Source organism: Pelecanus crispus, chromosome 5, assembly GCF_030463565.1.
Source record: "Pelecanus crispus isolate bPelCri1 chromosome 5, bPelCri1.pri, whole genome shotgun sequence".
In the NCBI taxonomy this organism is placed as follows: domain Eukaryota; kingdom Metazoa; phylum Chordata; class Aves; order Pelecaniformes; family Pelecanidae; genus Pelecanus; species Pelecanus crispus.
This window is the reverse complement of record NC_134647.1, coordinates 60,186,686-60,213,145: the sequence shown is the minus strand read 5'-3', so window position 1 is coordinate 60,213,145 and position 26,460 is coordinate 60,186,686. Positions and strand designations below refer to the sequence as shown.

Sequence of the window (26,460 nt, the reverse complement as noted above, 5' to 3'; positions counted from 1 at the left end):
CAAGCTCAAAGATTGCTGTGAAGAGTATTTAGTACCTCAGAGATGTAAATTTCTATTCTTTTAGGTGGAACAATCCAGAAGAGCAGTGGAAGGTGCTAGCCTTAAGCACTGCCCGCATCCACCACTTGGTCCAAGAAATCATTACAGGCTCTGTCCTTTAGTGGCTGGAGAAGCAGCTGGTCACTCACAACGGGTGAGTTTCACCAAATACTCCATATGCTATAATGTAAGCACACATGGCCGAAGGCATGCATGTATACCTATGACATCTGTGCTTAGTCTAGAGCATTGACTGCCCTGATTGTTGCAGATTAGGGCCTCATTCTTCATCACTTGAGGCTGATTTCCTCTTTGCGGGATTGTGTCATTAGAGAGAAATTTCGAGAGGCCCGTGTTGCAGGAATGGCACTTCAGAACTTAGAAAAAAACAGCTTTGCTTGTGATAAATCTGCTTTAATCTTTCCCTTTTGTCTACCTTATCACCCAAGTTAGGCCAGTGTCAGTACATTAAGTATTGTCAATGACTACTGTGGATGTTGTCAATGAATACTGTGGATGTAGGCAAGTTTACAGATGTTGTAAAATCCTGCAAGCAATGGATCTCTTTTAGAAAACAGAGTTGAAGGGGTGCGGTAAGACTAAAGCTCTTTCCAGAAGGCCATGCTTTCGAGTTCTGGCTCAGAAGCCTCTTACGCTCTGTTAACAGGCAGAGAAGGAATGTTAATATACTCTTGAAGTATGACACTAAAGTCTAAGGTCAAAGGTCAAATATGTAGTCCAGTTTTAACTGGTTCTCCATTTCAATAATGGTAATTGGTGCAGATTGAAGAGACGCTTTCAGTCCTGAATGACCTTTTCCTCTTCATCGCATACAGAGGGCACCTGGACCTGTAGTTGATTATGAAGGTGGACGTCCTTCTCATCAACAGCGATCCAAGGAGCCTGCCTTTCCTAAGATCGTGAGTTAACTCAGTTAAACAGTTTTTTTAGGTTTTAACATGTTAATGTTGTATTCTGAAGGGTTTACAAGGAAAAGATGAAATAAAGTCAGAAAAATGCTGAGTATTGAACAAAAATAGGCATGCCTTTGTCACGCATTCTCTCAGTGTCCATGCGCTGAAGTCACCAGAACACAGCACACTGCTACAGCTGCTATGAGTTTATTATGTTTGCTTCAAGGCTGCACTGTGAAGAGACAGCATCAAAGCCTAGCTTTATGCCCAAGAGTTATTTTGGATGCTCCAGTTTTTGGATGCCCAGTTAGAGATGCCTAAAGGGGTCTGACTCTTCAGAGGCAGACTAGAAAATTTTGTTTCCTTGAAGGTACATGAGAATCACTCATCACCTCCAAATATCTTGATCAGTGCTATTTTTTTTTCTTTATGATGCTGCTCTGCACTGGAAACTATACACTGAGATTTTGTAGCTGTTTGCTTTCTCCTTTTCTAGGCTTCCTGCCGACCAAATACAGCTCCAGGAAATGCGCAGCAGCCGCATCGCCTCCAGCCACGTCGCAGCTGTGTTGGAGCAGGATCTGTACCAAAGACTTCAAGCTCTAAACGAGAGTGCTGTGCACTTGAAAATGATGAGCAGTCTGCCAGTGGGGTGAGGCCATATTTCATTCTGAAAATAATATAATTTTAGGGACAGCTTTATGGTACTGCTTTAGTACTGTAGTTCCCAGAACTGTATACTGCAGGCAACATGCCTACCAAATGGTTATCAGCTTTTCTTTAAACTCTCCTTTTTAACCTCCCCTTAATTTTCAAGACATTTTCTTACTGGTCTAATGCCCAGTTCTTGATCACAGCCAGGAAAAATGTGGTGACTTCTCTTTCATGGTGTAAAATCTCTCTCCATGCAAAATTTTCTGCGTCTACATAGATTTTCTGTTATGTAGAGAGGGAGGCAGCCACTCAGTTAACGTTAATAACTCAGGAATATTTTCACACAGTCTTTTAAGTTTTCATCTTCATCGACAGCTGGAAAGTAGCAAAAAACTCACTTCTTTTTTTTACCGTTCCTCCTACTAGGTCATACTAGCGCGTTTGGAGAGTGAGAGCTTTCTGGAGTAGCCAAACATAATCTTGATATATATGCAGTTACTTTCAGGCGAGATTTGGACTTGTCTTCTGTTCTAGAAAAACATTTTGTAATTCGCTTTGTGTTCGGAGTTCCATGGGACTGGAGGGTTTTGGAATGGGACTGTGACCTGCTACCCCTGACTGGCAGACACTGTATGAATAGCTCCCTTCTGCTATGCAGTTCCTCTGTATTGTGATGGTCACTATCCTTTCTCCAATAATTTGCTGGCATTATCTATGTCTACTCCAATTATGGGCGATATAATTGGTTTCTTTAATGCTCGCCACTGACAAAACAGCTAAATCAGATCCAGAGCATGCAATGCTTGCAGAGGTTGTTCTCTAGAGATGTCTTGCTTTTCAGGGCCCTGGTTCTCTGCCTTTCATCCTGAAGGAGGACTAAACCTCCACTACAAATGGGAAAGAAGCATTTTGAACCACGTCTTGTATAATTGATGCCAAATGATGTTACTGTTGGAAGATTCTGGTTGCTTTGGAATTTGCTTGCCAGCTGAGAGAATGCAGCAGTGTTGTGGGGTTGTGCAGTATTCTGTCTGCTTGTGAGCAGAACTCTGCATGGTTACAAGTAGTACGTGGTTTAGAATGTTGTATATCTATGAGGGTGACATTTTCAAGCAATCTGCCTGTTGCTTTGCAAATTAAAAGAAAAGGTTTTAGCACAGAAATGTTTTCATGAACAAAATTGCAAGCACCAAGTTAAGGAATTGTTCTAGAAGTATGTGAGTTACTAAATGTAAAAAGCAGTCAAACCACAGTTAGTTCAATATGCTTGGTAACTATTTTTCATAACCTGTTTATCCTGGTTAAAATGTTTTTGCAGGGAGAGAGGAGTGGGTTAGGACTTAAGAATTGGATGGAATATGAGTCTGGTGTACCCCCATGTCAACTCCCCATCATTAACAGTTATTTCATACCGGTGCCACCTCCCGCTGTGCAAAAAGGAGACAAGAACGTAAATGCAGTGAGAAGTGGGACGTTCAGAGGCAGACGATATCGTCCCATCACTGCGCCAAATGGCTTAGAGCAACTTTTAACAAAGGTAAGTTATCTCTGCCTACTTCTCAGCTTACGTATAGGTATATTACCTTCCTTGTTGACGTATTCGCCTAATGTTGAAAGATGTATATACCTAGTTTGTACAAAGATCCACTGAATTTTTGAACAAAAGAAAATTTGTAACTATTAAAATATATAACTGCCACCCATCTCTCTATATACTAAAACGCTTGATGTTTTTCATCAGTTGGGGGAAAAAAAGGTGCTTGGACAGAAAAAAACATAGCAACTCTTATTGAAAGCCTTCCATCTTAGTCAATCTGATCCTGTCTCTGACCATATCTAGTACCAGAACTTCAGAGGGATATATGAAATGCCTTTGAGTATATGAAAACTTCATCTGTTACGCTACAGCTCCAGCCAGTTTTGACTCCTGTAGAGGAAATTGTAGGAACACAGGACTGGGAGGGGCGATATGGGTCATTAAACCTAGTCCCTGCAATTTTGAGCAATTCAGTGCAATGGATTTTCAGTCCAAAATATTTTCCTGCCCTTCTGCACGTTACAAAACACTTTCCAATTTCAGTAGCTCAAGGCCTATCTTAAAAGACTGGAAGTCTCAAGTGTATGCCGCACATACATGATCTGTGTGTTCATCTTTTGTTAGAGTTGGAAGCTGAATGCATTTTTTGTGTATTTCCTGCTGCAGAATTCTGGAGGATTCCCTAAGCCCTCGTTACACAGCAACGCGTTTGTTACCATGGTCTTTCTAGGGAAAAGTGTGCGTTTATCTCGCAATAATGCTGATTACAGAGATGAAATCAACATCTATCAGCAGCATTGCGGAGGGGAAAACCTTTGCGTCTACAAAGGCAAGCTATTGCCAGGAGGTAAGAGAGTCAAAGAGTTCATACTGATTCTGGCAATATCTTTTTTTTTTTTTTTGGCTAAAATATTGATTTGATATCAAAATTATTTCATCTGAGCTCAGTCAAGATGCATCCAGGGATTTTTATACCCTCTGCCTCCACGCTAAATCTGGACCTACTGTTTCATGACTGAAAGTGAAGTTACAATTGCTTTTGCAAATTGTGGTAGAATGAATTTAGAGAACTGATTTAGCAAAATACATCTCTATACAAAATTAATCTAAGCTACAGTATGGTTAATAAAGTAGTTGTAGCAGTAAACTATCCTTAAATAGGAGTTATCTGTTTCTGACATGCTGTAATACATCAATGCATGTTGCTTACTATGCATGTTGCTTATTAAGTACACAGTGGGAGCCCAATTCCCATCTCTTTTATGTGTGTGTGATTCCGTCACACCAGTAAAAGGTGAATTGTGTTCTGGGAAATTGGGAAGAGGAAACTACTGTGAGATTTTCTCTTATGAGGAAGAGTGATTCCACAGATCACACCCCTCATTCCAGCTCACAGAACCCATTGTGTTTGCATTTGTGTTTTCACTGGATATGGGAAGATGGTGCGGAGATCCCCGCACTTAAGCCTGTCCCCTAAGGTTATGGGTGCATTGCAGTGTGCCCACAGATCTGCTTAGGGCGTTTGTCACAGCTGTGTCCCAGCTGTGCGGAAGGTGTCCCTTGTGTGTGCTCCTGTTGTCCCGAGCCCCATTCACACTTACTAGGGAACCTGCTGGAGTGCAGTGTGGCTTCCTCCCTGCTGGTGTGTGCTCAGTTTACTTTGGACGGATACTATGACTTGTGGGTTAAGAGAGTACGACCCGGTCCCCCCACCCAGCATGGAGTAGCATAGCAGCCTCAGTGCCCTTAAGGCCTGGATGCCGAAAAATACCTTTGCAGAGTAGCCTGAAATGGCTCCAGAAACAGTGTCTTTCAGCTGTTCAGTGTTGCTCTGAGTACGACTGTATTATTGCAGGCCCAGAGCCACTAATATTGCAGCTGTGCTGATCTGGAACCTGGTCGCGCTCTGCAATGTGCTGCACTGAGGAACGTGTGCATTACACTGCAGGAGCTCTAACATACTGCTGCACTACGCCATGTAGACACATGCCAGGAATCCTAAACTTTCTGTGCATAATGTATGCTCCTGTAAGGCAAGTGGCAGAGTTAAGTTTTTTGAGACGGGAGGCTCTGGTCTCTGTTCTGCTGTAGCAGTGAGCAGCCAAACTGAATATGTATTCGCTTGTCACAGGTGTGTCCAGCTTGGTACTCCTGGCTCGGCAAGAGACAAGGCTGTTGTCGGGGGAGGAGTTTTACCGACTACTTAATAAAGCCAAGAACCAAAGTACCTGACCTGAGAGGGCTGGGTGCTTTGGTGGTGATGCAGATGAGATACAACGATTGCAATAGGCTGACAGTAAAGCATAACCTTTTTCTTTGAACCCTTTCCTTTCTATACTTACAGAGACCTTTCAGTTTGTCTCAAAAAGGCACCATGGTTTCCCATTCAGCCTCACCTTTTTTCTCAATGGGATACAAGTGGACAGGTTGAGCTGTTGCTGTGAGTACAAACATCAGAAGCGTTCCAGGCTGGGAGGCAGAAACGGATACTTTGGGTTTCTCAATGTGGAGGGAGCATCTCCTTGCTACAGGTATGGAGAAGAATACACTTTGCTCACAAGGACTTAGCAGCCCAGTTTTTAGAGAGCGTATCACTTGTTTCCTTCTTTTAAATCTTTCTGGCACCCCGCAGCTCTGTAGAACCTCATCTGTTTCTGAGTGCCCCTTGAAATGTACACAATTGAGCTCATCCCTCAGGGTCCCACATCCAAGGATACCATCAAAGTCAGCTACTTTTGTGCTGCCTCTTCAGTCACTCTGTGGAGTACACACAGCAGTGGACAATTTTGCACTGGATCTATCAGCTTGTCAGGAGGCAGACAGCACTTCCTCAATAGTTGAGTGTGGAGGAATAGGTGTGGGGTGGTATATGTATGCCACTTGCATGTTTCTGGTGGAAGTGATAGTGAAATAAATATCAAGAGTGCTGCTGAGTTAACTGTAGTTTTCAGGGTTTTCTTTGTGATTGTGGGAACAAGATAATTTATTTTTAAACAGCTCTGCCTCTAAGGTGGGATTCTGCTGTAATACCCCTGGCTGCAGAATAAGACAGTATTGAACGTTAGCCATGGTTCAGACAACATATCTGTGCAGAAGATTCTTGGCTTTGGGCACAAGTCAATGCTGTGAGCAACAGCTGTGGTTTTGCTAAGAAGCTTTCATTTTAATAAAATCTTCCTTTTGTGTGATTGTTAAGTTGTGCCAGACAAGTAAACTTCTGCACACGCAGATCGTTTAAAAACTTTTTTGTTCTTTTTGTAAGTAATTTTTAGAAGAGCAACAAGCAGTTGGAAGAACAGAACCTCCACAGAGCTATACTCTATTTTTTAGATAAGGACCAAATTATAAGAAAAAAAAATTCAACTTTATTGTACTGTATTTTTTCTACTCAAATCTAACATTGAACAGGATTTATGTAATTATATTACTTAGTATGTTCAAAGTAGTGAAAAGCGTCTGAATTCAGAATGGATATAGTGGCTACAGAGTTTAGGAAATGCTGAAATCTCGGCTTTTTGTGATTTTTAGAAAGATTTGAAGTGAATTTTCTGAATTCATATAGTCTCCAGAAATTGGTTAATTTCTTCGTGAGTCACCCCCACCTTCTGTCCACCTTCCCCTGTTATTCTCAGTGATACCTCTGTTTTCCTGTCTCTTGTCAGTCCAGCCAACCTTACCTGGTGGCTAAAAAGCATCTCCATTAACCAGATTCTCTCCATAAATGACAACTATTTTCACATCTACTTCAGGTCAAATGCAGTCGCAGTTTTTAACTGGTTTGAGTATGACACCACATCCGCACATTAAATACCCACTCTGATTCTCAGTAAAGATCCCCGTTGATTTTCCCTGTTGGGTTAAGGCTTTGGTTCACAAAGAGGTGACGCTGCAGTGATTTCTACACCAATGCTGCGATCCCTGCACAGGGAGTTTTCTGCTGGCCTAGGTCCAGCATTTCAGTACAGTAGAAGTGCTTCAATACCTCAAAGGTCCCTGGAAAAAATACCATGAACAAATAGTTGAAAGGTAGGACTCTTCTCAGAAATTGTCACATTTCCATTTTATGCCTGCAAAACTGAAGGATTTCTATACTGAATGACTCTAGGATATTTCACAGTAGTTTGTAAACAGCTGGAATGTGAGGGGAACTGCAATCAAGCCTTACAGAAAAAAAGCAGTTTTGGTGGAGGAAAAGCTTTTAAGACATAGCTGTCTGTGAAGAAAATACGGGTTTCCAGAGAGACTTGTGATTAGCTAGAGTGAAAATTCAGTTTCATCCTCTGCTTGCAGATTGGAATCAACGTACTGCATACAGCACAATGTCCTGACACTCATAGGTGGTGTAGGGTGACTCTTCATTTCTGCAGTTAATGTTAATCAGGAGTAGGAACTCTGGTCTTACATGAGCCTCCTGACCGTAACATAGAGAGGCTGTCACTCCATTTTATACAAGAGGAGCATTCTCAACAAGTCATTCAAAAACCTTTGTTTTCCAACTGTTTGGGTTTCTGTTAGGTAGGAAAACCAGAACAAAACCAGAAAATAATTCAATTTCAGTCTCACTCTTCCCCCGCAGTTATTAGACCCAGCAGACAATTTTGAAACAAAAAAAGTCTTATCCACAAAACCTGAGTTTTCACTTCACTGGGTGTTAAAGCAGGATCTGGATCAAGCACACCTCCGACTTGGAGCTTGTCTGCCTTTCTCAGTGATTATATCTTCACAGATCATGCTTGGTGTAGCTTGAAATTAATGGACCCTTATGATAATTCTGATTTTCATCTGTTTATACTTCAATTGTCACCTTTAAGCACAGACAGTGTTACTCTCCTTCAAGGAGGAACTGCATTTGTGCTTGTGGAGCACTTGAGGATTTTAGGGTGCTTCTCCAAGTCAGTCATTAATCAGTAACCTTGTCTGAGTGGCAAAGCAGAGGCAGATAGGTACCTGGTTTTACTGTTGATAATGAGCTAAATAGCTCCCTGTGTCTGCTTCCTTCCTTCCTTCCCTTCCATTGCTCACAGAAAGAAAAATGTGATACTTTCCAACTCACCTTGGTTTTTTTATAGGTGCCTTATTACAATGGGTCTGGACAAAATCCCGTCCCCTCCGAAGAGGAAGTTGGAGGACCACGAGGAAAAGCGTGTGGTTTCCTGGAGAGATCGAGTCCGCAGTGAGCCAAGTAAAAGCAATGTTGAGCAGAAATCAAGCAAAGGTTCAGTGTTAGTCAACTTACCAAGTTGTGAAGTGAGAACTCACTTGAGGCCACTTAATATTGAGAACAAAATGCAGACTGGACAGGAGTACAGAAAAGAAGAAAGGAAAAAACTATCTGATCGTGAGAATGAAGATAGTCAGGAAGACACCAGTAAAAATGGTACAGTATTCCAAAACACAAGCAGGGGATGAAAAATGGGAGAGGATGATTCTGGAGAAGGTAGGGGATTGTGGGCCTCCAGCTTCGCCTGGAGCATCGTCTCTTAGGACACCTCATGTGCGAGAAAAATGGTGATGCCTGTGTCTGGGCAATAAAATTAGTGGGGCTCCTTTCAGCCAAGCAATAGGATGAGAGGGTTTTGCAAGAGCCAAGAAAGTGAGCAAGGAAGGTCTGAGAGGCTGAAAGAGGAGCGTGGGGAGGTGGGAAAGCAGGAGGAAGGTGGGGCAGAGTGAAGGGACAACAGTGAAGAAGGAAAATGGGAGCAGGTGGAGGACAAGTCGAGCAGAAGGAAGAAATGGGACTGGGTGTGGGTAGGGAGACAGTGAGTCTGAGGTGAGCTCCTAAGGGAGACGGGACATCAGCATAAGGTGAATGGAGAGAGGATGGTGGCCATAGGGGCAGGAGGTGGAAAAGTCTCCTGCTGCCTGATGCGAGGGAGGGAGGGATGGGATGGGATGGGATGGGATGGGATGGGATGGGATGGGATGGGATGGGACGGGGGGCGAACTGTGAGGGGGAGGAGGCTGAATGCTGGGTGCAGAAGGGGAGGGAAGGTGGGAGGAGCACATAGCAGCAAAATGGCAGCAAGATTTAGCACCAGATGAACTATTTTGGTCTTTTCTCCTGTCTGTTGCCAGTGGGAGTGCAATGCTTTGTTCACGGAAGTCTCTTTCCAGTCCCTTCTCCACCACACTGCCCTAGGCACTGCTTACCTGACACCTGCCCAAACCTTCAGCTTCCTTTCTTGTCTGAGCATTTGTTCCCTCTACTCCAGGCCTACCAGCTCACCTTTCTTGCCTTCTCTGCTCTGACCCCGCTGGGGCTATCATTCTTTCCCTTTACTGAACGCTCCCGTAGCTGGCTGGCCTTGCCCCTTTTGCTTGAGTCCCATCTCATTTCTGTTGACAGAGATTTAAAAAGAAAGACGGGAGAGAAGCTGCCCTTGCTGAAAGTTTGCCCAAGGGGTGTTTCTTGTGGCAGACAAAGATAATATTTGTGGTATAAAAACGATGCATGGCAGCTCCAACTGCATGCTCAGAATGTGCCATTTCCCCAGTGCCACCTAAGGCCAGTCCCTGTTGCCATCAGCCTGCTTACAGCTCTGCCTGCCCCTATGGGAAGAGATGGTGAGCTCAGCCTGTGCCTTCACACACTCCTTATTATAAAGACTTTTTCAGAGTAAGTCAAATTTAGAGAGAGATTTTAATTCCTACTTCCTATTCCTGTTTTTACTTTCATAATTCTGCAGTGCTACTGCTCAGCTTCCTTGTCGGTCCCTGTGGATGTGTGCTTGTGATTAATCAAGCCTTTTTCCTTCCAGAAGGTGGGCACATTTCTGACAGTTACCTAAGGAGGCCTCACTTCCAGCAATGCAGTTGGAATCTCAATTGATTTTTAATACAGAAAATGAATCTCCTTATTCCCTTAATTCTCTTTGTCTGGGTAATTGTTTATTTGCCTAATTGGTTCTTCATTTCTGTCCTTGGCATTCTGTCACTTCAGTACTTTAGAAGCACTGATGGAAAGAAAAAGAGGTGAGCAATAAGATCTGAAAGGGGAGAAATTATGGCCACGAGGAAAGCTGGTGTGCCAGCAGTGACAGCTCTCCTTCACAATTTAGGTTTGTTGCCTCTCTGCTGCATGTGCAGTGAACTAGTGGTAGCAGTGGAATTACTGAATTTTCAATGGAAATCACTGACATCACTGTGCATGCTGGTGCCTGGGATTTTAAATAGCGCAGCCTTGGCTGGAAAGGCAAGGATTCTTTAATGCATATGCATGAAGACAGTCTTTACCTATGGATCTCAGCAAAGTTATCTATCAAATGTTACAACTTGTCAAGCTAGTAGCCTGGGATGAAATCCAGACCGTGTTGCTGTAAGAATGGTAATTCTGCTGTAAGCTTCGTTTGTACCAGGATTTCACCTGGGACCTGAATGAGCATATTAGAACAGTGTGATAACAGAATGTTCCTCTGCAGCACCCCTTGGCTGGATTTAATGAATTCATTTAGTTTGTAAGCCACTTCTTTGCTAATTAGCCACGTCAATCCACATTTATCGTACTTTGCCCTACGATATATTACCTTTCTCCAGCTTTCTCTATTGCTTGTGGTTTTTTTCATCACAACAAGTTTTTCTCCTGTAATGAGACTGTCTTGCATTTTAGTTCTGTTTGCCCAGCTCTTAATCTTTCTAGTCCTTTCAGTGGCTAATCATTTTGTTTGTTTTGCTGTTAATGTATTAATCATACTTGATGCATCATTCAGTAGCTTTGTTGCATTTTTGCTACTCTGTCTATGAAGAACGTGATGGTTTTTTATGATAATGTGCTCTTATGAGTCCTATCTGTGGTCTTAGATTCTCTCATGGCTTTAAAAAGACTGAGCAAATGCAAAGGCAAAAGGAGATTAATGAAGTTAACCTCTGTCTGCTTAAAAAGAACTTTATTAGTTGTGAATTCCATTTCCTGTCTGACAGTATGATTCTTTTATTTTAGAGTATGATGAAGATTTTGAATCATATGAAGAAGTTAATGAAGAGGGACAGGCTGGTGATCACATGAGTGGAATGTCAAAGTCATCTGACAGCGAGGAAGATGAAAGAGATGGTTATTCTGAGAGTGACTCAGAGGATGAGGAACAAGGTTAGGTTTTTTCATAATGAGGCTTAGAGAAGTTAACCTGATGCATGTTTTACATTTTGTGCGTGTCCAGTACGTATGTTGAGTCTGCTTAGGAAAAACCACGCAATTCCTACTGAATTGGTAAAATACAGCTATTTTCTCTGTTCTTATTAATTCTACCATCTGTCACTGAAATACAGCCAAACCCACTGGCAATGTAAGCGTGTGTCAGCTCACAGTAGACATTGCTGAGCTATTTAGTTGCAGAAATGGAGAGGGAGCCAGTCAGCAAATTAGCATGAAATATTTGGGGCAGATCAGCACTTCATGTCAGTGGTCACCGACGTCCAAGAAGCTATGACCGCTTACACCTGCCGAGGATACTCACTTTTATCTGAGAAGTCACCAGGAAACCCAGCATGCCACCTTGTATTTCAGAAGTGCTGTCTTTAGCGGCCCTGAATAATCAGAACCTCAGCTTTGTCCTCTGGTACATCACTGACTCTGTCCTGGCTCAGGGAGGAAACGCCATCAGCTCAGCTGCCCGTGCTACTTGCAGCGGTTACGCGGTTTGTGAGAGTCCTTGTTCAAGTCTGGCTGTGAATGAGTGAGAGTCCGAGTCAGTGAGATAGTTTGTGATTCTTGATCCAAATGTAGGTACAAAAGTGTGCAGTGAGGTGTCCAAGACCGTTATTATTATTAATTCAGAAAGATTAAACTGTTCTGGAGTAATTTTTTGTAGAATAAGTAGCATTTTCTGTCATTCGGTTTTTTGGATCAGCACTTTTAATGTCTAGTGTTTTAACTGTGTGCCTTCATGCCATCCAAGCCATGCATCTTCATAAATAATCCCACAGAAAACTTGTGGGCAATTTCCCATTTATTAGACGAACACTAGAATTCCATCCACCACGTGGTGAATAAGCCAAAAGTGAATTGCCTCTTCCTTCTGGCACAGTGTTTTATTTCTCTCTAACGTTGCTCGTCTATGGCTTTGTTAGATCCTGAGCTGACTTATATGCTTCTTGCTTGTCATAATGTACCAGGATTTCTCCATTTACTGCTGTGTTCCTTACACTTGACAGTCCTATTGTGCAAGCGGTTCCTCAAGTTAAAGGGAAACATTACTTTCACATTTGTATTTCTAGGTGAATTAAACAAAGGTGATACAGCTGTTTGTGAAAAGGTTGCAGCTGCAAGAAAGGTGCAGTCTTTTTATAGAAAGTATAAAATCCAACAAACTCAAATCGGGTTTGAAACTTCCTTGCTTATAAAATCATTGCAGTGATCAAAAAGAATCTTAATTTTTATTTCCTCGTGATAATCAGAAATAGCTTGTGATTCATGAATAATCAGTACAATTAAGCATTCTTTTCTGCATTCTCTTGTTAGTGTATGGCATTACAAAGTGTTTTGGTGGCTTTAATCAGCTGCTTTTCAAGCTCTAGCAGTGCGTGATGATCAAGTGAAAGTGTGTGGATGCATAGGTGTGCATAGGTGGAAAGGAACAGGTAACGGTAAGGGCCTTTCATGGCTACCTATGCATTAAGGCCTTTGTTAAGGGCCACCCTTTTTCACCTTTTTTTGTACTGGGATGCAGTACTGCTGCATGCACCAAAACTCACTAGTTCAATACAGATTTTTCTGTGATGAGGAGAAAAGACTGTTGGGAAGCCACCAAATCTTGAAATATGGCTCTTTAACATCAGCAACTAATAGTGTAAAACAGCTAGCCATCTAGGCAGGGGCTCCCTACTGATCAGCTGGCAGGCACTGCTAATGTTTTTCAATATGTGTTTGCCATGGCTTGCTTTGTTCTCCTTTACTGCAGCAGCTCAGGACATATGCGTTTAAATCATTTACATTCTCTGTGGTTTTAAATAAGACAGGTTTAATCTTCTTTCTTAGCAGCCTGATTTGCTGCTTCTGTCTTTTACGTCAGCACACTAATAGAGTGTTCATCAGTTACTACTTGCATCTCATTTGGCAATCAGCAGTAGGCCATGGGGGTGTGGTGCTGAGCAGCCTTGCCTCCGTGGAAATGAGGGAAGCTGTTTTCAAAGGGGCTTCTTGAGAATCTCACAACTTGGAGTCACTTTTCTCTTTGGCCCACATGAGCTGTGGCCTCTTAACATTTTCTCCATGACTTTTGGTGAGAGGAGGCAGAGAAGCTGGCTTTACTGAATTTTCCCTGTTGTGTTTGCTGAGGAGGTAAGAAAGAGACGGATAATACTCTAATTTGACATTGGGTATTTTAGTGTGAGGAGTGGTTACCCAAATACTGGATGGGGGCCTCGAGGGGTTTTTAGAAGTCTAAATATGTAAATACAGTAAATAATGGAAGAGGCATGGATTAGGAGCTAGGGATACTGGTGGAAAAGCCTTTTTTGTGACCGCTGGTTCTATTGTGAACGCATGTGTTCTGTGCTCTGAGCTGTTTGCTCCCCATATGTGTAAATGACTGTCAACAAGAGGAGCAGTGCTTCCAACATTTATCTTCTTGGGGCAGGAAGCCTGAAGGAGTTCTGCAGTCCTTATTTAGTGCTAGTAAGTGGTAGACTGTAACACTAGATAAGGATGTTTCAAGGTTACCTCTAGCTTTGGGTGACATTTCAGATCACTGGGATTTTGGATTTCTAGGGACTTTCATTTAAGTTTGAAAGTCCTCAGATATTCTTCATTTCTGTCCTTGGCATTCTGTCACTTCAGTACTTTAGAAGCACTGATGGAAAGAAAAAGAGGTGAGCAATAAGATCTGAAAGGGGAGAAATTATGGCCACGAGGAAAGCTGGTGTGCCAGCAGTGACAGCTCTCCTTCACAATTTAGGTTTGTTGCCTCTCTGCTGCATGTGCAGTGAACTAGTGGTAGCAGTGGAATTACTGAATTTTCAATGGAAATCACTGACATCACTGTGCATGCTGGTGCCTGGGATTTTAAATAGCGCAGCCTTGGCTGGAAAGGCAAGGATTCTTTAATGCATATGCATGAAGACAGTCTTTACCTATGGATCTCAGCAAAGTTATCTATCAAATGTTACAACTTGTCAAGCTAGTAGCCTGGGATGAAATCCAGACCGTGTTGCTGTAAGAATGGTAATTCTGCTGTAAGCTTCGTTTGTACCAGGATTTCACCTGGGACCTGAATGAGCATATTAGAACAGTGTGATAACAGAATGTTCCTCTGCAGCACCCCTTGGCTGGATTTAATGAATTCATTTAGTTTGTAAGCCACTTCTTTGCTAATTAGCCACGTCAATCCACATTTATCGTACTTTGCCCTACGATATATTACCTTTCTCCAGCTTTCTCTATTGCTTGTGGTTTTTTTCATCACAACAAGTTTTTCTCCTGTAATGAGACTGTCTTGCATTTTAGTTCTGTTTGCCCAGCTCTTAATCTTTCTAGTCCTTTCAGTGGCTAATCATTTTGTTTGTTTTGCTGTTAATGTATTAATCATACTTGATGCATCATTCAGTAGCTTTGTTGCATTTTTGCTACTCTGTCTATGAAGAACGTGATGGTTTTTTATGATAATGTGCTCTTATGAGTCCTATCTGTGGTCTTAGATTCTCTCATGGCTTTAAAAAGACTGAGCAAATGCAAAGGCAAAAGGAGATTAATGAAGTTAACCTCTGTCTGCTTAAAAAGAACTTTATTAGTTGTGAATTCCATTTCCTGTCTCACAGTATGATTCTTTTATTTTAGAGATTGATGAAGATATTGAATCATATGAAGAAGTTAATGAAGAGGGACAGGCTGGTGATCACATGAATGGAATGTCAAAATCATCTGACGGCAAGGAAGATGAAAGAGATGGCGATTCTGAGAGTGACTCAGAGGATGAGGAACAAGGTTAGGTTTTTTCATAATGAGGCTTAGAGAAGTTAACCTGATGCATGTTTTACATTTTGTGCGTGTCCAGTACGTATGTTGAGTCTGCTTAGGAAAAACCACGCAATTCCTACTGAATTGGTAAAATACAGCTATTTTCTCTGTTCTTATTAATTCTACCATCTGTCACTGAAATACAGCCAAACCCACTGGCAATGTAAGCGTGTGTCAGCTCACAGTAGACATTGCTGAGCTATTTAGTTGCAGAAATGGAGAGGGAGCCAGTCAGCAAATTAGCATGAAATATTTGGGGCAGATCAGCACTTCATGTCAGTGGTCACCGACGTCCAAGAAGCTATGACCGCTTACACCTGCCGAGGATACTCACTTTTATCTGAGAAGTCACCAGGAAACCCAGCATGCCACCTTGTATTTCAGAAGTGCTGTCTTTAGCGGCCCTGAATAATCAGAACCTCAGCTTTGTCCTCTGGTACATCACTGACTCTGTCCTGGCTCAGGGAGGAAACGCCATCAGCTCAGCTGCCCGTGCTACTTGCAGCGGTTACGCGGTTTGTGAGAGTCCTTGTTCAAGTCTGGCTGTGAATGAGTGAGAGTCCGAGTCAGTGAGATAGTTTGTGATTCTTGATCCAAATGTAGGTACAAAAGTGTGCAGTGAGGTGTCCAAGACCATTATTATTATTAATTCAGAAAGATTAAACTGTTCTGGAATAATTTTTTTGTAGAATAAGTAGCGTTTTCTGTCATTCGGTTTTTTGGATCAGCACTTTTAATGTCTAGTGTTTTAACTGTGTGCCTTCATGCCATCCAAGCCATGCATCTTCATAAATAATCCCACAGAAAACTTGTGGGCAATTTCCCATTTATTAGACGAACACTAGAATTCCATCCACCACGTGGTGAATAAGCCAAAAGTGAATTGCCTCTTCCTTCTGGCACAGTGTTTTATTTCTCTCTAACATTGCTCGTCTATGGCTTTGTTAGATCCTGAGCTGACTTATATGCTTCTTGCTTGTCATAATGTACCAGGATTTCTCCATTTACTGCTGTGTTCCTTACACTTGACAGTCCTATTGTGCAAGCGGTTCCTCAAGTTAAAGGGAAACATTACTTTCACATTTGTATTTCTAGGTGAATTAAACAAAGGTGATACAGCTGTTTGTGAAAAGGTTGCAGCTGCAAGAAAGGTGCAGTCTTTTTATAGAAAGTATAAAATCCAACAAACTCAAATCGGGTTTGAAACTTCCTTGCTTATAAAATCATTGCAGTGATCAAAAAGAATCTTAATTTTTATTTCCTCGTGATAATCAGAAATAGCTTGTGATTCATGAATAATCAGTACAATTAAGCATTCTTTTCTGCATTCTCTTGTTAGTGTATGGCATTACAAAGTTTTTTGGTGGCTTTAATCAGCTGCTTTTCAAGCTCTAGCAGTGCGTGATGATCAAGTGAAAGTGTGTGGATGCATAGGTGTGCATAGGTGGAAAGGAACAGGTAACGGTAAGGGCCTTTCATGGCTACCTATGCATTAAGGCCTTTGTTAAGGGCCACCCTTTTTCACCTTTTTTTGTACTGGGATGCAGTACTGCTGCATGCACCAAAACTCACTAGTTCAATACAGATTTTTCTGTGATGAGGAGAAAAGACTGTTGGGAAGCCACCAAATCTTGAAATATGGCTCTTTAACATCAGCAACTAATAGTGTAAAACAGCTAGCCATCTAGGCAGGGGCTCCCTACTGATCAGCTGGCAGGCACTGCTAATGTTTTTCAATATGTGTTTGCCATGGCTTGCTTTGTTCTCCTTTACTGCAGCAGCTCAGGACATATGCGTTTAAATCATTTACATTCTCTGTGGTTTTAAATAAGACAGGTTTAATCTTCTTTCTTAGCAGCCTGATTTGCTGCTTCTGTCTTTTACGTCAGCACACTAATAGAGTGTTCATCAGTTATGACTTGCATCTCATTTGGCAATCAGCAGTAGGCCATGGGGGTGTGGTGCTGAGCAGCCTTGCCTCCGTGGAAATGAGGGAAGCTGTTTTCAAAGGGGCTTCTTGAGAATCTCACAACTTGGAGTCACTTTTCTGTTTGGCCCACATGAGCTGTGGCCTCTTAACATTTTCTCCATGACTTTTGGTGAGAGGAGGCAGAGAAGCTGGCTTTACTGAATTTTCCCTGTTGTGTTTGCTGAGGAGGTAAGAAAGAGACGGATAATACTCTAATTTGACATTGGGTATTTTAGTGTGAGGAGTGGTTACCCAAATACTGGATGGGGGCCTCGAGGGGTTTTTAGAAGTCTAAATATGTAAATACAGTAAATAATGGAAGAGGCATGGATTAGGAGCTAGGGATACTGGTGGAAAAGCCTTTTTTGTGACCGCTGGTTCTATTGTGAACGCATGTGTTCTGTGCTCTGAGCTGTTTGCTCCCCATATGTGTAAATGACTGTCAACAAGAGGAGCAGTGCTTCCAACATTTATCTTCTTGGGGCAGGAAGCCTGAAGGAGTTCTGCAGTCCTTATTTAGTGCTAGTAAGTGGTAGACTGTAACACTAGATAAGGATGTTTCAAGGTTACCTCTAGCTTTGGGTGACATTTCAGATCACTGGGATTTTGGATTTCTAGGGACTTTCATTTAAGTTTGAAAGTCAGGATGATCTTTTTGTTCTGGCTGTAGTGATTAATCTTCAAAAAGGTTTCTGCGCTCAGGGTGGTAGAAGCATTCAGAAACCCGTTGGTATCTACTCCTTTGCGCTTGCACAGAATGTGTTTACAAACAGTAAACAGCGGAACCCGAACTGGTGCAGGGCATTTCCTTCTGCATGAATAGGAAGTTTGTTGTGGGAAGGGTTTGTCATCTTCCAAATGTCTATTTACTGTTTACCTGATGGCATTGGAGTCCTCATCTAGTTTTATCCAGGTTTGGTTTTAATCCTTTAAAGGAAATGATAACTTTTTTTGCATTGTTTTTACTAACCACTCTAGGCCTTGATACATTGAACACAAAATGCCTGTGATTTTTTTATTCCTGTTTCCTATTTGTTGCTTTTTGATATTTTCCCCTTTGTAATGAAATCTTCTACTTTTTTTTTCACCACTGAACAGAAGAGGTGGAGAGAAGGGGTAAAAAAGATGTGGGCTTTTCCCAACCGAGATGTAATAATAAATTTATGAAAAACAATAATTCACTGGTAATTTTGAGGACAAGAAGAGCTTTCTGTTTGAATGAAGGCTGCTTGCTCTCTGAAAATAGTCTGTGTGGAAACACTTCAAGCAACTTTAGTAGCAACTACTAGTTCTATTTTTTAGGAGATTATTAAAGTGCCTAATAGGTCTCAACAGTGGAATATTTTTCTGGATATTCATTATTACAAAGATTTTTCTTTAATTTAACTCCATTGCTTTTAGTTTTGCCTTTTTGCACATCCTGAAGCAGTTCTTTTCCCTTCTTTATGTTTACATTTACAAATTCTCCAAGACAGCGTATCCCCTGCCTGAGTCATCATGTTGCCAAATCCTACGTAGTTTTTCTCTTATAACTGAATCCATATACCTCTTTAATACCCACCTCTTTTCCACTCAACCTGGATTGCCGCTTCCCTAATATATCTAGTTGTGACAGATCTAGACATTAATATATTGCCTCAGGGCAAACCTTATAAATGCTTTCCTGGGACCTTCCCTGCCTGACTTGCATGGTTCCTTGCAGAGATCTTAGAGCTTCACCCAGGTGAAATGTGACAGCAAGGAGTGAAGCCATCACTGCCATTTAGGACCTATGGTACCAGCAAAAAGGTGTTCATGCTGAGCAAGTGCCTTTTGTTCTGTAGACTGAAATGGTCTTTTAAAAATTTTCTCACGTTTCTATTCAGAGCTGTGTGGGTGCAGGGTACTGATGGGGTAGGAAGGATGGGTGTAAGCATGAAGTAGGAGGAACCACAGGAGGAAGAAGTAAAAATAAAAACAAAAGTAAAAAAAGAGGAAAAGTAACAGAGACAAGGGTGAGTAGAAAGACAGAATCAATAGTGAAGAGAAAAGCAATCTCATAGGAGAAAGGTGAGGGAGCACAGGGTTATGCATTGGCAAGAGAGAGGCGGGGATTTCGGAAGAGTGCAAGGCTGTGGCAGGGAAGACAGTGTTAAGTCTTCTCACTGCAAGCCAGTGGGAACAACACCTCTCCCACTCCTGGACCTTTCAGTGCCCTGACTGACTCTGAAGCGGCAGTCAGATTAAATCCCATACACACAGCTACATGTATAAAAAACCAGTCTCATAAGAATTTATAGCCATTTTTCTTAAAAAATTGTTGGAGGGAACATTCTGCCACATGGAAGTACACGTGATTTCAATACATGATGCCCAGGAGTGACAGCGATCCATAGAAGACCTGTACAAATGCTTTGAAGCAAGACAGTATTTCTGTGGGTTAAGAGGGCAATTTGGATGAGACTAGTGGCCAGCTCGGTCAGTCTTACTGTGCTTATTTTTATGCAAGTGGTTTTCTTCTAGCAGACCTCCTAGTAACTTCAGAAATTCCTGACAGATCAGCCCAGAGGCACACCTCTCACAGTAGTCTGCCTCTCACAGTGGCAATAGAAGATGCTGTTCATGAACACAGGAGGCTCTGTTTTCTGAATTTCATTCATTTCGTAGCTCTCTCACACTCCAATCTGTTGTATAGTAGCTGTTAGAAAAAAATGCATGCCTAGTCCTTTAGTATCCATTTATGGATCTGATGTGCATGAGTTGGTCTAGTCTGGTTTTGAATCTGCTGATACTGCCAGCCCCTGTCACAGCAGGTTCACTGCTTCTGTCCTGTTCGCTCTTTATGAAGCCCAAAATTTTGGGTACCTTTATTACATGCTGTACTGCAGAGTGGCCCAAAGTCAGCCATTTCCTTAGTGTCGGAGCATTAGCTTTTTACTCATGGCTCCTTATTTTTATTTTCAGAGAAATCAAAATAAGGTGTTGCTTGAAAGTCAAGATACCATACCATGTAACACCTCTTTATCTAGGCTGTGAGTCATGATTTAGCCAGAAACATGTTAAGTGGTTTGTTGTGGCAATTGGTTTCAGTCTCTGTATTTTTGTAATAGAAGGCCAAGTCAGGATTCAGATCTTTTTTTTCTCTCTGGCTGAAACCCTGCTCCTCTACTCTCAAACAAAATACTTTGTCTAAATAAAACAGCATAGGCAGATTCTGTGGAGATCATTGGTGAAGATACTGAAAAGTGTCCGTGTTCTCACTGAGCCTTGGCGTAGAATTTGTCTGTAGACATCTAGAAACTGGAACTTGGAACAAGTGTCTCTGCAGCACTTGCACTGCATAGATGAAGCTGACCAGTGTACTGCTTCATGTCACATACAGTGATAAGATCTAGAAATGTTGTGATTGTCTCCTTTATGATCTGAAAGTTATGCTTAAGTATCGAGTACAAGCAATTGACTGAGTTACCCCCTCTTAGTCAAAGACTTGATTGTTCCAAGCTGCAGAGGAGGAGTCTGAAACACATGGCCACTGGCACCATCCAAGCAGCAACCAGAATTAATCAAGTCTCACACTGACAGTCATGACATAAACAAAAGTGGACAGCTGTTTCAGAGATGTACCTGAAGGTCTGTGGTTCCTAATGGGCACAGCATACTGGCAGTAGAGGCCATCTGGCTGTAAAACCAAGTGCGAGATTTGACTTTATGCTGTCAATCCATACCCATGGCAAACTAGCAAGCTCTTTATGTAAAAGACTAAGCCAATAAATGCCACAGAAAAGGAAGGATATAGAAAACTGATAGAACTTGAAGGGAGAAGCCTGGGTTACCAGAGGGAAGAGCTCTCAGAGGAGGTGCTGAAGGGATCACACTGTGGACGTAGCTGGAATACTGCTCATAAAGAGGTTGTTTAGTATTACTAGCTTGAAAGCCATTCACGTAATCATCCATCATGTCATAAAGCAAAAATGGAATTGATAGCACAATCGTAACAATAATGTCAAATGTATGACTTGACTGTGAAGCATCACAATCATTGCATTTACAGAGTAGAAAATACTTCCTCACTTACTTGTAGATAAGCACGGGTCTTCAGTCACTTAATTTGGGGAACTGGGGAATCATCAGGACTATAGTTGGGAGCTTAACATAGAATTTTTTTTAAAAGTATTCCTAGAACAATGAAAATATTAAGTCTATAAAACAGTGTTGTTGCTTGTATGTTGAACCCCCCTCAGACTGACTGACAAAAGCAATCTCACTGTTTTGTGAAAATGTTGTGGAATATTGCCGCTTTATGTTTCAGTAGATGGTCTTGCATGAATTTTCCTTGGGTTTTTAATGGTTGTCTCCATTTGGTTTTAATCTACTTAAAAAAATTATTGCTGGTGAAGATTTACATGGCTCCAATCGGCTCTGTCCTAACATTTCAAATTTTAAACCAGGCTGAGATAGCTGGATGACTTCTACTCCCCTTCTGGCTTTTAACAGTTTCTCTTTCTTGCTTCCTCTTTTTGTAACTTTGTGATAGTTTTTGAAGATTGCAAACCAGTCCAGGAGGAAATAGCAAAGGCAATTGGAAATGATCATCACGTGAGTTCTTATTAATCTGAAGTCTTTTTATAGAAGTGTTTGCCCTTTCCCTTTCCTTTCTAGGCTATCAAACCCTCCTTGTGCTCTTTTCTTTCCCAACTTGTATAAAATTGGGTGATGACTGGCTGGCTTCTGTAGTCATGTATAATTAATGCTTTTTTGGCAGTTATAAGGCCCTAGATAAAGAATCCAGGCCATGAAAAAAATGGCTTCCAGTCAAGAAAATAGCTGTGGAAATCAGGAATCCATTGAGTTTCCCTTTGCTTCCAGGTAGCGAATAGCGGTAGGTTTGCTTCCTGGAATCTCCTAGTTGTTAACTTCTCAGGTTCGCATGGTGCTTCATTTTGAATACTTTAATTCTGAAACAACTTCACAGTTGCTGTTACCATTCCTGCCCAATGCAAGACCTCACTTTACAGAAGGGAATACTTTGTAAGCAGCAGCCAGAGTAAATTAACTCCTCTCTCTGCTAATGAAGCAGGTAAACATGTAGACTATACCACGCACAACACCCCATTTGGTTTCTTTCAGACAAAGTGAACAAAGCATCTATTTTACAGGGACTGGCAAAATCCATTCCATTAGACTCAGACCAATATTAGCAGCTGGACAGTTCAGACACTGTACTTTTGTGGAGACAGTAATATTTAATTCTGAGTTGGCATGACAGTTTGGGATGTTTTATTTCATTTTGTACCAAAACTTCCATTAGGGGTTTTTTAAATGATTACATGTTCCTGATTTTGATAGTGGGCCTGAGCTCTCCCAGATTCAGGAGGTAGGATTTTCAGTGTGAGTGCTGTAAAAATAGGATAGTGATTGATAACTGATTAATATGTATGTATAAAATGAGAAAAATTTTAAAATATAAGAAGGGACAGAAAGCTAGTTGTAAACGTAAGCAACAAACGTGGTGCAAGATATGTCTTGGATGAAGGCATGATTTCTCATATTGCAAAAGGTAGAGCTTTTAATTTTCAAGTCTGGTCTACTGTTCAGGCAATGTGTGGTCTGGTGGGAGGAAACAACCTGCTGTGCTCTCTCCTCTCCTACCACAACCTTAATTCTCTCTCTGGAAACTCTCTTCTCAGCCTGTCCTTTCTTCTTCTGGCTCCTTGACTGTCTGCAGCTGCTTGAGCTGCCTTGTGCACCTTCTGCTTTCCTCTGCAGCAGACCTGCCCCGTGACAAGTCCAGCGCTGAAGGACTGGAAGGGCAGAGTGGCAGTGGGGAGCAGCGAGGAGGAGGAGGACGAGGAGAAGGAGCAGCTTCTGCTGGCTGGTGGGAGGGAGGGCTGAGGGTATGCTGTATATATTTCTGTAGGTATGTATTTTGTTAAGAAGTTATTTAATGTTATTTAATATATGTTAAGAAGTTAAGTTATTTTGTTAAGAAGAAGTTTGTTAAGAAGAAGTTTGTTAAGAAGAAGTTTGTTAAGAAGAAGTTTGTTAAGAAGAAGTTTGTTAAGAAGAAGTTTGTTAAGAAGAAGTTTGTTAAGAAGAAGTTTAAGTTTGTTAAGAAGAAGTTTAAGTTTGATAAGAAGAAGTTTAAGTTTGTTAAGAAGAAGTTTGTTAAGAAGAAGTTTGTTAAGAAGAAGTTTGTTAAGAAGAAGTTTGTTAAGAAGAAGTTTGTTAAGAAGAAGTTTGTTAAGTTTGTTTATACAGAGTGTTCATGTTTGATTGTATCTGTTTTCATGTTCTGATTAAATTTTCCTGCGTTCATTTGCCTTTCTGAACTGCAGACTCTTCATTGTGAGTCGGGGTTGTGTCTTCATTGCTGTGCATAGGGCACTTGCACACATGAGTGCTTTGAGAAGAGCATCTGGGGGTGTTCAGCAGAGATGTGGAATGGCAGGATCACAAGGGGAATGGTGGCCTCACACAGGGTTTTTTAGCTTAGGGGGCTGCCTCCACCCCACGTTACAGACAAGCGAGGCCTCCAGCGTGCACGGGTGCCCCGTGCTGCGGGACGGGTAGCATGCGGGGGGGGCTGCTCTCTCCTTGGAGATCCAGGCTTCTTGCTGGCCACACTTCAGGGCATTCTTGGGACTTTGAAATGTTGAAAATTGTTAAATCAGAACAATTCTAACTCATAAATCATAGAATCATAGAATCGTTTAGGTTGGAAAAGATCTTTAAGATCATCCAGTCCAACCATTAACCTACACTACCAAGTCCACACTAAACCAATCAAGGGTAGACTAGACTAAACCAGGTCCCAAAGTGCCCATAAGCACTCGACCTTGTCATCACCGCTGTCAGGCTCTATACAGTCAAAACACTCCCTAACATACAGAGCCACCCCACCACCTCTCCTTCCTTGCCTCTCCCTTCTGAAGAGCTTATAGCCCTCCAGTGCAGCACTCCAGTCATGAGAGTCGCCCCACCACGTTTCTGTGATGGCGACTATGTCATAGCCATCCTGCTGCACACGGGCTTCCAGCTCCTCCTGTTTGTTGCCCATGCTACGTGCATTGGTGTAGATGCACTTGAGCTGGGCTATTGATTTCGCCCCCAATGTTGCCATGCTGCCCCTGGGCTCCTCACTAGCGGGCCCGTTTATATCCCCTTCCCCCCTTCAAACCTAGTTCAAAGCCCTCTCAATGAGTCCCGCCAACTCATGGGCGAGAATCCTTTTCCCCTTTGGAGACAGCCGATCTCCATCAGCCGCCAGCAGGATGCTGTAGGAGCAAGAACATCTGAGACAGGCGAGGCATCAGAGGTAGAAGGGAGCTCTCTCCTGAGCGCAGAGGATGCAGTGGAGGAGTCTGTGGAGCCTGGCAAGGGTCCCGTGTTGCAAGTAACACCTGAATTAGAGGCACTGGTGGATGCTGGAGGGGATTCCATAAGTGAAGGGTCATCTCAGTTGGAGGACACCACAACAGAAGAGGAGGAGGAGGGGGGCGAGGAGGAGGAGGGGGACGAGGAGGAGGAGGGGGACAAGGAGGAGGAGGGGGAGGAGGAGGACGAGGAGAAGGAGGAGGAGGATGAGGAGGAGGAGGAGAAGGAGGAGGAGGACGAGGAGGAGGAGGAGAAGGAGGAAGAGGAGGAGGAGAAGGAGGAGGAGGAGGAGGAGGAGAAGGAGGAGGACGAGGAGAAGGACGAGGAGGACGAGGAGAAGGAGGAGGATGAGGACGAGGAGAAGGAGGAGGACGAGGACGAGTAGGGCTCAGCAGAAGCACTTTTGAGTGGAAGCCCATCCCTTGGCAGCAAAGCAGAGACAGAGTGCAATGGAAGAAAAACCTGATGGAGGGGTGATGGGAGAATCTGCGGAGATAGCCAGAGCGGAGTCAGGAGGTGGAGAGGAGTTCACGGGTGGAGCAGCAGGTCCAAGGGAGCTGGCGGCTGGGATGGAGGGATCTCTGGAGTGTGCTGAAGAGAGAGGGAAGGAGAGGTCTCCTGGTGACGGGGTGGTGCCTGCCCCAGGGCTGAGTGTGAGCAGGGCGGGGGAGGCAGGGGTGGTGGCTGGTGCTGTGGCGGGCAGTCAGGCAGGGCCAGGGGCTCTGGATGAGGGAGCAGCAGGGGAGGCGACGGGGGAGGCAGCGGGGCAGGAGGTGGTGGTGGCTGGGGATGGTGGGATGGGCGACGGGGCAGTGGCACAGGAGGGGGTGACAGGACCAGCGTTGGGGGGGACAGAACGGGATGGGGGCAGCAGCATCAGAGGGGGTGTCAGCCGAGGGAGGGGGGGCAGCCAGCGAGTCTGGGAGGGACAGGGAAGGGGTGGCTGATGGAGCTGTGGCCTGTGGGCAAGGGGTGAACCAGGAGGCAGTGCTGGGGTGCGAGGGAAGGGGGCCAGCGCTGGTGGGGGCCGAGGGCCAGGACGAGGTGGAGTGGGAATGTCTCGAGTCCCCATGGCATGGAGAACCATGTGGAGCGATGTTCCTTGAGGAGCAGCCAATTGCAGAAACCTCCCAGAGCACCCCTGCGCATGAGGATGGGGGACCGGAGCCAAGGGGGAGAGGGTCCACAGGAGGTGAGGGGCTGTGCCTGGGCACCCTGCCACAGCTGGCACCTCCCGGGACAGGGGCAGTGGAGGGCAAGGACGGGCTGCCGGAGGGGACAGAGCAGGCAGGAGTGAAAGCTGAGGGGGAACAGCCAGGCCTCTGTGAAAACACGAGAGAGAGAGAGGTAGTGGGTGTCTTGGAGCATGGATGGTGCGCTTCTGGCGTCAGGGAGCAGAGGGAGATCAGTCCTGTTGGAGGGAGCCCAGACGCCCTGGGAGCTGCTGACGTGGACGTGGACGAGAGGAGCCACAGTCCCCTAGAGGTGAGTCCTGCGTGGGTCGGCCACTGCCCCCTGTGCCCATTTGAGTCCCCAGACTGATCCCTGTCAGAAGCAGAGGATGCACCACTTTGTCCCATTTCTTATACTCTCCTTAAGTATCTGCTGCTGGTAGCTGGGCTAAGGGATGAGAAATCCTTTTGGGTAGCAGCTTCTGCATTCTTTCCTCTTCCTGAAACCTCGTTCCAAGTATCTTTGCTCTGGCGCTAACGCTCGCAGCCCCTCAGTCAAGTATAAACACCTCCGGCCGTGCAGAGCAGCTCCCACTGCCCAGTGTGCCGCTCCTCAGCCTGGCGCTAGTGGCAGCGGGTGAGCCTCGGCAGCACCCGCTGGCTCTGACGCTCCAGGTCAACGGCAGCACTCGGCTTCTCTGGTTACTCTGGCAGCTGCCTGTAGGAAATCTGTTAGAGCGTCATCTCAGTAGCTCAAAGCTTAGCACGTTTTCTGTAAAGCTAATGTTTTTCTTGTTTCGTAGGATGTTGTAAACCCAGACGAGGTTGTCGTGTCCCCGGTACAGCTCCAGGATGGGGAAGAAACTCTCCTCTAA

General features: G+C 43.6%; 1 protein-coding gene across 1 annotated transcript in view; it reads left to right on the top strand.

Moving 5' to 3' along the window:
* The window catches only part of LOC142593566 (uncharacterized), a 33,333-nt gene extending 7,305 nt beyond the window's left edge, over positions 1 to 26,028 (top strand). Inside the window, 17 exon segments of the mRNA XM_075711215.1 lie at positions 65 to 193; positions 876 to 959; positions 1,450 to 1,605; positions 2,926 to 3,144; positions 3,811 to 3,991; positions 5,489 to 5,675; positions 8,214 to 8,521; positions 11,081 to 11,227; positions 12,355 to 12,457; positions 13,916 to 13,947; positions 14,912 to 15,058; positions 21,574 to 21,635; positions 24,307 to 24,505; positions 24,797 to 24,857; positions 24,859 to 25,258; positions 25,260 to 25,937; positions 25,939 to 26,028. Coding sequence (XP_075567330.1) covers positions 65 to 193; positions 876 to 959; positions 1,450 to 1,605; positions 2,926 to 3,144; positions 3,811 to 3,991; positions 5,489 to 5,675; positions 8,214 to 8,521; positions 11,081 to 11,227; positions 12,355 to 12,457; positions 13,916 to 13,947; positions 14,912 to 15,058; positions 21,574 to 21,635; positions 24,307 to 24,505; positions 24,797 to 24,857; positions 24,859 to 25,258; positions 25,260 to 25,937; positions 25,939 to 26,028 — 3,183 coding nt within the window.
* The last annotated feature ends 432 nt before the right edge of the window (positions 26,029 to 26,460 follow it).